Source organism: Harpia harpyja, chromosome 17 (genome assembly GCF_026419915.1).
Source record: "Harpia harpyja isolate bHarHar1 chromosome 17, bHarHar1 primary haplotype, whole genome shotgun sequence".
NCBI lineage: Eukaryota > Metazoa > Chordata > Aves > Accipitriformes > Accipitridae > Harpia > Harpia harpyja.
Genome location: NC_068956.1, coordinates 1,145,592 through 1,157,339, shown reverse-complemented (window position 1 = coordinate 1,157,339; position 11,748 = coordinate 1,145,592). Strand labels below are relative to the sequence as shown.

General features: G+C 51.5%; 1 protein-coding gene across 1 annotated transcript; it reads left to right on the top strand.

Moving 5' to 3' along the window:
• The first annotated feature begins 4,510 nt into the window (after positions 1-4,510).
• On the top strand, positions 4,511-10,283 carry WDR73 (WD repeat domain 73). The gene is made up of 8 exons (XM_052812681.1): positions 4,511-4,642; positions 4,725-4,792; positions 5,097-5,185; positions 5,889-5,977; positions 6,883-6,950; positions 7,727-7,891; positions 8,917-9,291; positions 9,881-10,283. Exons 1-8 carry the CDS (start codon positions 4,530-4,532, stop codon positions 10,117-10,119), a joined length of 1,206 nt encoding a protein of 401 aa, XP_052668641.1. The 5' UTR covers positions 4,511-4,529; the 3' UTR covers positions 10,120-10,283.
• The last annotated feature ends 1,465 nt before the right edge of the window (positions 10,284-11,748 follow it).

The following is an 11,748-nucleotide window of genomic DNA, read 5'->3' as shown; positions in this document are numbered from 1 at the left end:
TATTTCTGTTTACAGCAAATATCTTGCTTTCTAGGAGGAAGCTGGACTCTGCTCCTGCAAGGGTTTCCATCTCTGCTTCCTAGGCACTTTGCTGCTGCAGCAGTCCGGGTCATCACTTTACGGGCCTTGCAAACTCTGTAGGCAGGCACATGGCAGGCTGTATCTCGACATTCTGAATTTTTTAGGCTGAGTGTTTTGATCTGTGAGTCCAGAGCAACTGACTACAACACACAACCCTAAGAATGCAGACCTTGCCTGTGGCCAGAGCAAGCTCAACACTACAAGCCAGGGTGCACCTGAAAGGACGCATGGATTGTGGGATGAGTGGTTTAGAGTTCTTAGGATTCCTCAGCCTCCTTTTTTAGACTGGCTGATGGAAAGTCCACCTCCCAGTTCCCCACTGTCTGCCTGGTAGACCAAAGAGCAGCCACATCATTTCTTTGGCTTCTCAGACATAAAAGAAAAAAAAATAATTGCATTTCTGTTTGAAATACTCATCCCTGAACATACTGAGCCATGCCATTGCCTTGTGTGGGTCTGGATTTCAGAGTCACAGCAGAGGACAGGGCTGGATGGGCTCTGTGGCCATAGGAACGTCCATAAGGTCTGCTGCTTTCAAAAACTGAGTGAGAACAAAGAACAGGAAAAAATATTGTATCAGTGTGTTTGCCACAAATGATCTGAGACCAGTTCTTGGTAGCCATTCCTGTTCTATCAGCTGATCTTCCCCAAAGAGCACAGCAGATCCTTATGGCTCAAAACAGCTAACTCCAAGACACGGTTTTGAAGAAATGGCCTTCCCACCTCTTCCTGAGGATAAGCAATGACTACAAAGGAAATACGATAGTCCCAAAATTACATTTTGCTTGCAGGGAGGTCCTGAAAACACCACTGTCCACCACCTTCTCCCTCATTTTCATCAACATGTCACAGTGACTGGCGGTGTCTTGGCCAGAGTGAAACACTCTGGCTTGGTCCAAAAGGTAGGCTCTTCAGGGCAATGAGCCTGCAAGAAAGGCAGGTCTACCGAACTGTCCAAGAATTCATCTACATCACTTTGAAGTTTACTATAAATGTACAAGGGGTGATCACTCCTGGCGTGTGTCGTGGTTTCAGCCCAGCCGGTAACAAAGCACCAGACAGCCGCTCGCTCACTCCCCCCTCCCCGGCCATGGTGGGATGAGGAGAAAATATAAAGAAAGGCTCATGGGTCGAGACAAGGACTGGGAGGGATCACCCACCACTTATAGTCACGGGCAAAAGACAGGCTCAACTTGGGGAAGAAACAAAATCAATTTAATTTACTACAAATCAAATCAAAACAAAGATATTAGGAAGTAAAACCAAACCTGAGCCTCTGAGGGTGGCTCAGCTATAGAAATAGCAACTGGAAATACTCTTTTTATCCTTGTGATTAACTACTGTGTAACATTCAGACCGCGGACTGCTCAGACATCCAGTAGGCAATTTCGTTTCACTTAAAGAGCGTACCAGTTCTCACAGTGACAATTTCCATTCCTAGCTCCTTCACAGTTTCCTTTCCCAGTGTACATGTCTCCAAGGCTGCCCAAAAACAGACACAGTGCAAAGCCAGCCGGCAGAGAGAAGCAACTAAGGCTGTAGATACTCATGGTCTCCTTCACTCTGCCAGGCTTTCTGCATGCACAGAACCTGCTGAAAAAAAAACAAGAAACCACCCTACATCAAACAAATACCTTTTTGTATTTTTGTAATATATATGGCAAAGCCACACACCGAGGCATAACAAAACAGCTTAGCCTGTTCCTATTATTCTAATTCTGTAACAAATGTTACCAATTTTATTCTTTCCTCCTCAAAATTTTGAGATTAAAATATTTCTTTTCCGGAGAGATTTTGAAAAGTCCTTAAAAATCTTTATTTTGTTACAACTTAAATGGTCATTTCAGTTGTTATCTTCATTCAGGCCTTGGTACTTCAGAAACACCCTGCACTGTGTGTAGTACTGGAGGGCTTTTTCTCCTTTCCCCCCACTTACCCACTTAGTACACTGGAAAGATAAAGAGAAGATAAAATAAAAGGCAAGAATGTGCAGAGAAAACTGTTTTCGGGCTCTCTGCTTTCCCCACGTGGACTCCACAGCGTTCAGTCACTCCCCACGCTGTTCTGCCTCATGCTCCTTCTCCTCAGACAGTGGCCACCAGGAGATCATTTCCAAACACTTATTACCACCCGCTAAACCAGACGTTGGAGTTCAGGAGAGACTCAAACTGTTCCTTTATGGCTAGTAAGTGATGCAGGGCAGTAAAAGAGCAAGGTTGCCCCACGGCTCACAGCCGAATGTCTGGCTCCCAGCTCTTCCTTTGCTATTTCTCCTTCTCTCTGTTCTCACACCTTGCTGGAAGAGCACCTTGAGCTGACTTGGCCACTCGTCTGCCTCAGGCTAAGCTCGCGTCCTGCAATTAATGCACACAGATGAGAAAAGAGTTAACCGGAGAAGGTGACAAAAGGCTGACATAGCTCTGAGCTCACAGAGTGCCACACCGCTGTATTCTCATGTGCAGCTGGTACTGTCATGGCTTTACTTAGGAGCAGCTGAGGGAACTGGGGGTGTTTAGCCTGGAGAAAAGGAGGCTGAGGGGAGACCTTATCGCTCCCTACAACTACCTGAAAGGAGGCTGTAGTAAGGTGGGGGTCGGTCTCTTCTCCCAAGTAACAAGCGATAGGACAAGAGGAAACAGCCTCAAGTCGCACCAGGGGAGGTTCCCGGCTCACTCCAACATCCCTCACAGGCTTCTAACAATCAAAAGTATTAAAACAATCATACTGTTTGCACTGAAAAAAAACCACCCTGCAGTCAGTTTGTTTCAGATTCTTCACAAGATGTTTACTCAACACTTTCTTTTTGAATCATAGTATGTAGAAAGAATTGCTAAGACAAAGGTTTTAGTAAATTTCAGACTGTTGAGCTATTTTACAAAAAATAACATGAATGAAATACCTCTCCCTCTGCACATGAGAATTCTTGCCATCCTTTCTCTGAACAGTTCTAATACCAACATATCCTGAAGTGATAAAGTGGAAGATGTCAGGAAAGTAACCACCAGTGAGAAGTGCTTCTCACATCAACCAGCTCCAGTTACTGCTTCCAGAGCAGCACGCAGCCTCTTGGCTGAAGGAAGGGGTCTGGCTTTCCACCCTGGTTTTCATGGCACTTCTGCCTCTGTACCTGCTTTTGCCCTTGCTTCTTTCTCACTCACTTCTGTACTGAGAGCCCTGAGTTAGCCCTGAGCACAGAGCTCAGACAGCACAGCCTAAGTCTGAACCCATCACGTCACCCAGAATGTCCTACCCCCTCTCCAAGCACTGCAGGAGCCCAGGAAACTGCATTACAAAACCACCCGAAGCACCTCTATTCCTCTCTGACAACTTCTGCAGGACTGCACGCTGAAGAGTGAGAGAAAAATAAACAATACAGAACATCAAATAACATAGGAGATACTGCACAGACTAAAAGATTCACATTCAGATGTATTTCTGTAAAAACAAGTCATTTTCCTGATTACCCCAGAGCCACCTCAGAAGCTGTAGGCTGCCACCTTGCAGCATTACAGAAAACAGACACAGCTTGCCTCACAACACTGTGCATGCCAGCTACAACCCAGCCAGAAAACAGAAAAAGCACAACAATCCGTAATAAACTCCCAATTATCACCACTGATCCTGAAGCGTCACTGTTACTGGCAGTGAACCACAGCCAGAAGCAAGTTAGCTGCACCGATCCCTCAGCACCTGGTCTGAGCCTACGCTGGAGAGAAACGGAGAGGAACGTAGAGCAATCGCCTTCTGCAAATGTGGGCTCAGCCCTGCAACCTCGGTTTGAGCAGCATCCTCTTGGCGGGGGAACTGGAGTCAATGCGATGATATGCAGCACTTGTCAGGAAAACAGTAAAGTACCTGAGAACGATACGCATTTAGTTGTTAAAAATAAAACAGCAAAACCTATGTAAGGAAGCGTTGGTTGGGAACCGTCATGTAACCACGTTATACAGAGGCACCAGCATAAAGGGCAGAGGTTAGGCTGGCTTTTACAAAGACTGGGGAAACCTCTGAATTTATCACCACAACTGCGCGCGGATATCTCTATTTGAGAAGACGCACAGCCCTGCGCCGCATCACCGCCTCCATTACGCTTACAAACCCGCACGTGAGCCTGCACCGCCACCTACACCCCAGCGTTCCGAGCGTCAAAATCAATTATTATCATCAAATCCGATTAAAGACAACACCTCAACGTGACCCAACCTTCCACACACACCTCCCCAGGTGTAAGTAACACTGCAGGCCCCGCTCCCCGCGGGAATAACGCCGCTCCACACACCCCGCTGCCTTTTTCCCCTCAGGGCGGCGGCCGCGTCCCGCCCTTTCCCTCACAGCCGCCGGCGCCGACCGGTTTTAACCGGCCGCGGCCGGTTGTCCGCCATTTTCCGCCCCCTCCGCCTCCACCCGCCTGACGCTCGGGCGACGTCACCGCTGTGCGCCGCCGCGTGATGTCACAGGCGCGCCGGGCGGGCGTTGCCATGGAGGCGGTGGGCGCCAGGGAGAAGGAGGAGGAAGAAGAAGAAGAAGAAGAAGAAGAGTGGCTGCTGCAGTCCCTGCGCCTGTGAGGGAGCCCCAGCCCCGGTCCGGTCCCGGTCCGGGTCACCCCGGCCCCGCCAACCTCCCCTCCGTCCTTCTCCCCGCAGGTACGAGGACCTGCACGCCTTCGAGCTCCAGGCGCCCACCCGCCTTATCGAATGGGCCCGGGGGAACCGTGAGTGAGGGAGGGTGGCTGAGGGGAGGAGAGGGGACCGAGGGGATGGGACGGGCTGGGGGGTGCTGGGGTAGGGAAAATGGCCGCGGGAGGAGCGAGGAGGGAGGCCGTGGGGTCGGGCCCCAGAGGGGAGGCCAAGGCGCGGGGCCAGGACGCCAGAAGTGGGGCTGAGTGGCTGGGGCTGCACCGGGGTTCAGCTCTGGGTCCAGGGTTGAGGACGGTTTGTACCATAATTCAGGGGTCTGGCTCGGGGCGGGGGGGGCATCCCTCACCATGTCCCTGGTTCTTCGTGCCCACCCCCAAGGTGTCTGTGTAGCCGGGTACGGACAGTCTGGTGGGAACGAGATCCTGCAGCTTCTCCCGCCGCCAACGCTGCAGGTGAAGGAGACCCAGGTGGGTGTTGCAGCCAAAGTGGCACCAGAACTCTCTGTCTTCTTTGGCACGGTGTCTTCAGAGACCGGGCTGGGCTTCAGAAGCTGTTACCTGGTCTCTGTTGCTCTGACAAGGGCTTGGCCAGGTTTTGAGCAGCTTCGGTCGAAAGGTAAAGCACGAAAGTCACCCGGCTGCTGTCCAGTTGAGGTAGCACAGGTTGGCGTGCCAGTCATGCAATCCTGCGGCTCTGCGGGCAGCTTGTACCGTGAACGCTTCATCTCCAGATGTGTGAATGAAAGCGTTTCATGGGGAAATAGGACAGATGAGGACACCAAGGCAAATGAAGAAGGGACTCGCTGAGGTGCCCACGTCTGGGGGACCACACCGCTGAACAGTGAGATTGGCCCTTGGGTGGGTGACCTCTACCTCTAGAAGGTGGTGTTTGGTCACTGGGTAAACAGAAAGCTCCTGAGCCAGACGTGTACGGATGGCAACGAACCCAGGCAGAGCTCTTGGCAGGAACTTTCTCCACATTTTTTTTTTCCTCTTAACTATTTTGGGATCCTTCAATCCTATAGCTCCTGTTGAAATAGGCATTACTGGACAGGCAAGAGCTTTACCAAGCAAGAGTGTGTCTTGTGTCTCTGTCTTTTTTCACGGTAACTGACCGCACCAAGTTCTGCGCCATTGAGTGTGAAGAAATGAGTTTGCCTCTGATTTCTAGGGCCTGTGTCCAGAGAGAGATTTCAAGGTGGAATGTGGTGGATTTTCAAACCGCCCGGTGTACAGCCTGAAATATGTGCCGGATACCAGGTATGGCCACGAGGTCCTTCCAGGGTGTGTTGGAGATGGAGAAGGGGCTTGTCCACTGAGAGAAAACTCCTTATCCTTGCCTACTTCCCAACTCAGCTGGTCAGTCCTGCCAGCTCTGAGATCAGCGTGAGTCTGGGTGGGGAGTTGCTGGCCAGTGGTCCTCCCAGAACCCTGTCTTGGTGTTTAGAGAGGAGCCGTCTATCAGGGCGCTCAGCAAAACGGAGTGCACCCTGCTGCTGCCATACTGAAAGCTGCAGTGGGGCAGCTGGCAGTGAAACTAAAACTGCTGCTGGATCAGTGGAATCCTCAGCTTCTTCCAGAAGTGAGCTGCAGGGGCTGCTGACATTGATGCTGGCTCACCAGGGATCCCTCCCTACCCGACTTCTGAGCAACAGGGGCCTGCATAGCTTCCTTGCTCTGCCTTCTCCATCCCTTCCTTCTGCATTTGGCGCTGCGTGGAGGTGCTGAGCAGGATACTAGTGGCTGCTGCCACGGCTCTGTAAGTCCCTGTGTATGCAGGTTTGGAAGGTTTTTTCCTGCTGTGGATTGTAGGCCGAGCAAACACGCTTCCCTCTGGCTGATTCATTTCACTCGTTCAGCTCTCTCCTCCTACGCAAGCCCCTGTTGCTACTTTGGGGCTTTTTGCACCATTCTTAGTCTAGTGCTTTTGGAAAATGTGCTAATTAAATGCCATTGCCTGGGACTGTGTTTGCCTGGACTGCGTAGACCACCCTGGCATCAGGAGTTCTGGGATTATGGTCCTTATGGCCCCTTCTCTGCTCCAAGTAGAGGCCAGAGCTCCTGAGCACAGGAGGAGCAGCAGACCAGTTTGTCCCAGGCTGGGGAAAAAAAAAGGCTGTTCTCTGCTCCTGGAGAGTTTTGTGGGGTTCTTTTTGTCTCCTCAGCTTGCTGGTGACAAGTGGCCCACCAGACAGCTCCCTCCAGGTCTGGCAGGTGTCAGCAGAGGACTCGGGTAAGGGAACATGTTTCTGAGCTGCAGTAGTTTCTCAATGTAGTCTTTGCGTCAAGCATCTCTAGCTTCCCCTTCTTCCTGGGCGTAAAACGAGGAGAGGAGTGCCAGTCCCGTTGAGTGAAGTCCTGAGTGACTGTCCTTATGTGGCAGGGGCTGGAGAAGGGCGCGAGACAAGCGTCTACCCCAATTCTGGTGGCTTGGAAAGATGTGGACTTGACAGCACAAACCTCGTAAGGGAATTAGTAGGTTTAGGCCTGTCACAGCGGCTTTCCACTTATTTGTGAGCTCTTAGTCATACAAACGAAAACCCTGATCATATAGTTAGCATAATGACTCCCAAGGATTAGAAATAAAGAGCTCCATACATCACCTTTCAGGATATAACATGAACCACCTCGGTTCTCCAAGCCTGTGTCTGTCTGTTTCTAGAAAAGGATTGCCGTTGCTTTGTCTGCTCTTGTGAAATACATTGAAACCACCAGAAAGGAAGTGCAAAATGCATTAGAAGTTTTCTTATTCTTCTTCATTGAAAGTAAACATCTTGATTCACAACTTTCCATGCATTTTGCTAGATTTTAAATGGCTTCTTGTCAGTCCTTGCTGGATGTGTTGGAAAGAGTGGTTTTATTCTGGAGAGGGGGTTAGTCATAATTGGATTTCTTATTGGTTCAGTAGGTCACTTTTAGCTTTGGGAGGCATCTTTGTGAAACAGCTTGATCTCGTGGATTACTTGACTCCTGATGTGTTTTACAGCTGCTAACATCTCTTTCAAATAGATGTTATTAAACCTGTAGGTGCCATACCTACAGTAAATGGCACTGGGCAACCTTGGGCTAAAATTGCAACTGTTTCGGCCAGAGCCCCGTGGGTCCTTCATGGCTCAAGACTCAACAGCGTCCAAATTACAGAGGTTGAATCAAGGAAAAATGTCTACATGGCAGGTATTCAAACCAAGTCTAATGTCTGATTTGGGAAAGTTAGGGTTTGTGTAAAGCAAGGGTAATTGCTCAAGTGGCAAACGTTTCACTGGGTGGGTACTTCCAGACATGTGCCACACGGTATAAAGATATTTGCAGAAAGTACATTGTCTTGAGGAAAGAGGTTACAATGCTCTGGTCCATCTCCAGCTTCTCACTACTCCCGTGACAGTGATTTCTCAGGCTTCTGCCCCAGATCTGTGCACTACGAGAGCACCGTAGATGGTGTCAGTGAAAAGAATTGGGTTAGCAGAAGGCTGCTGCGTATGTCGTCCCAAATGAGGGAGGTGCTGGCCCCAGAGTCACGTCGCTTGGGGTCGTTGAAATCAGCATCAGCTTCTGAGCGAGCTCTGTGTTACTCTGATCTGTCCATGCACATGGGAGGAGGGATCATGCCAGCCCTGCCTTACCTCGAGGTGGTTAATCCAGGTCTGGTTTGTTGGGGGTCCTGGAGACCATCTGCCTTCACTTACAAAGTAAGACTCAGGCCCCACACACCTCATCCCGTGGTGAGGAAAATGTGTGTGTATGCATCCAGTGGCTGTAACACAGTGAGCTGAGCAAAAGGAAGGTGTGTTTGTCACTGCTCTGCCGCGTCCCCATGCCACAGGGACTCGTGTGGCTCCCGCTGCTGAAGGGTAGGTAGTACTGGAGGCATCTACTGTCAGAGCCCTGGTCTGTGTCAGGTCCCCCATGGGAACTCGAACAGAGCTAGTGTTAGTCGTGGGCCTGCCTGTCTCCTCTGCCTGGGTGCTAACATCACCTTTTGAGCGGTACAGACTGTGCCTGCTCCATGTGGATCCTGTGCAGCGACAGTTCTCGAGCGAGCTGTCAGTCTCTGCTGCTGGCTTTCTTGAAGAACTAAGTAGCATTGCTTGAAAGCCACTTCCAGGGACAAGGCTGGAAATCTGCTTTCTCGGGCAAGATTGCAGTAGAAAAATCATGTGAATCCTCCTCATGGTGTCTGAGATCTGCCTTTCCTTTTTTAGCCTCCAGTAACAGTGAGGAGCTCAGCAGCCTGGCATTCCTGGATGGCAACACGTTGCTCCTCTGCTGTGCCAAGGGGCAGCTGTGCCTGGCTGATGTTCGGCAGCCACAGAGTCCCTTGGAGGCTGTGTCCGTCCCCTCGGCGCCGTGTGGCGAGCGGTGGTGCATGGGAGTCGGGCGCGGACCTCAAGGCTCTGACTCAAGCTCCCAGCCCGTAGCTTGCCTCTCGAGCGGAGGGCACCTCACCCTAACAGACCTAAGAAAAACCTCAGAGTCCTTGGCCTCAGCAAAGTGCAGAGTTCCCTCTCCCAGGTCAGATGCGGAGTTCCTGTGCGTCTCCTGGGCTCCTGCTCTGGAAGGCTGCCTTGCCATTTCAGGTATGTGCTTTGGGCAGAGATCTCCTTTTCTGGATGCTTTTTTGGTCTGTATTTCTATCGAGGCCCAGTTCACCCCACCTTACTTTAAACACCCCGGTTGGCGGGGGTGGTTCAGAGCTCCTCCTGAAGTCAGCAGAGATAGGAGCTAATCGTCCACTGCAACTGCCTCACTCCAAAAACTACAGAAGGGGTCTGGATGGGTTCTGAGGGACTCTCGCTTCCCTCCTGGCAGAACAAAGTCCCCACGCTCTTAGCAAACGCTGCCCTGATAGTGCCAGTGACAGCCTGGCCGCAGGGATACTGCGCTGATAAGACCAGCTGGGCAGCAAGGCTGCCTCTTGGCCAGAGCTTTGCAAATTCAGGCTAGTGGATCTGCAAGCTTTTTGGATCTGGCCCATGTTCTCCCCGGCAGCTGTTAGCTTGAGACAAGCTCCTCGGGGGCTTGGATGCTCTGCTGTTGCAGATTGTCAGTCTGGGCCTTTGTCCTCATTTCTGTCTCAGCAGCCCTGCAGGGAGGTGAGCGTGAGGCCGATAGGACTAGAGCAAAGCAATTTACTTCTGCGGTCTCTCTGATTCCCTTTTATTGAAGGTTTTGATGGGACCGTGCACGTGTATGACACGCAGAGCTGGGACAGCTCTGACAGGGAAGCAGAGCCGATCTTTGTTCACAGAGGCCACGCGTTCGGCGGATCGGACAGCAGCGGAGGCCCTCCCCTGGTCACAGTGCACACGTGGCATCCGCAGAAACCAAGAACTTTATTGTCAGCAGCAAGCGACGGTTCCCTGCACGTTTGGGACTGGGTTCAGTCTTGTGGGAAGTGTGGGTAGATCATACTTTCAGTGAGATGTGGTGTGTTTCCTGTCTATGTTCTAGTTTGCGTAGGCTGCGAGGTATCTGTTTGCATGCAGATACTGTTTTGAGACAGTTGTAGTGAACAGAGCCAACTGTAAAGAGTGCTGTTTTAATATAGTAAAAAATTTTGATGGTGTTACTTGTTCTCCTGTGTACCAGCCTTCAAATGATAGCTGTGACTGTATAGTAGCCTGTAGTTCTGGTTGCGTCCGCCAGCAGAGAACATCCTGCCGTCATTTTATCGTAGACCCATGTCGTGTCTGCACCATACTTTTTAGAAGCAAACAGACAAAAAAGCATGAGTACAGTTTGAGGAAGTGGGCTGATCTGTGGCATATTTAACCCGCCGCTTTCCAGGCCTGCAGCACTGGGGGGAAGGCTGCACACCCCACAGGGTGTTGGCATTTCATCACGTGTGTGTGTCACAAGCAGTGGCCTCCGCTCAGGAAGCCGCAGTGCAAGCGCAGCCTGCTTGCAGCCTGCAAAAAGGAACAGGAACAACCTTTTGAGCCCCAGCCTCTTACAAGCTTTGCCCTCCCCCTGTGTAACTGGAGAGCACCCAGTCTAAGAAAAGGCCTTGGTATCTTTTGGCTCTTTTCCCACCACCTGAAAGTTTAAATTTGATTGAGCTAATATGATTTCCTGGGCCTGGGGAAGCCAGGCAATGACTCTTGCCAACGCCTACGCTGTTACCAAGGTGTTATTTGGGGGGGGGGGAAACTGCTCCTTATCCCGAACATGAAAAACAGCATGTTTCATCGAGGAGCTGGGGAGGGAGTCAAGAGCCAGGGCAGGGCAGGGATGCGGGCAGGGGCTGCTCACCCACAAAGTGGGGGACCCCAGCTTGCTCTGGTGCTGGGGGTTGCTTGTACTGGAGCAGCCAACCTGGATCTTGCAGTGCAAATGCTTGCACAGGGCCTGCCAGGCTGTTTGCCTTCTGTTCCACGACCCAGCACCCAGCATTTGCTGTCCCCTTGTGCTTCTAAGTGCCTTTTCACAGTTATTTCTGGGGTTGGGAACTGTCGCTCTGCTTCCCTCAGAGGAGGGGTGCGAAGGGCTCCCCGCTTTTCTGGGTGTAAGCTGTGGTCGGGGGGGAGGTTGAGGGCAGGCAGGATGCTGGGCAGGTCGGGGTGAAGGTTGTATTTTGCGAGGACGGTGCTTGAAGTGGCTGGGGAAGCCTTGGTGCTGGGAAGGCGGTGTGCTGAACTGCGCTGGGTCACGGCAACAGCCCTTGGCCTGCAGGTGCTAAGGCTTTAAACCTGCTCCCATCTACACCATAACGATAATGCGGGAAAGCTCCACACTGCTCGCCTCCCAGCACAAGCCATGTGGGCTCTTCTATTCCACACCCAAAACCATCCCTGCCTACGTGGCAGCGTGTGAAATGGGGGGAGCATGTCCTGCCCCGAGGCCGGGGGGTTTGATGCTTCGTCACCTACCAAAGCCATAGGTCTGTGTCACCGCCAGCAGCAGCAGTTGCTGTACCAGTGAAGAAAAAAGCCTGTCTGAGCCCAGGAGGGAATGCCTGGTCCTCCTTTCCACCCCTGGAGCGTCCCCAGCAAAACCAGTACAGCTGCGCCAATGTCAAACTGGTGTGAATGGGT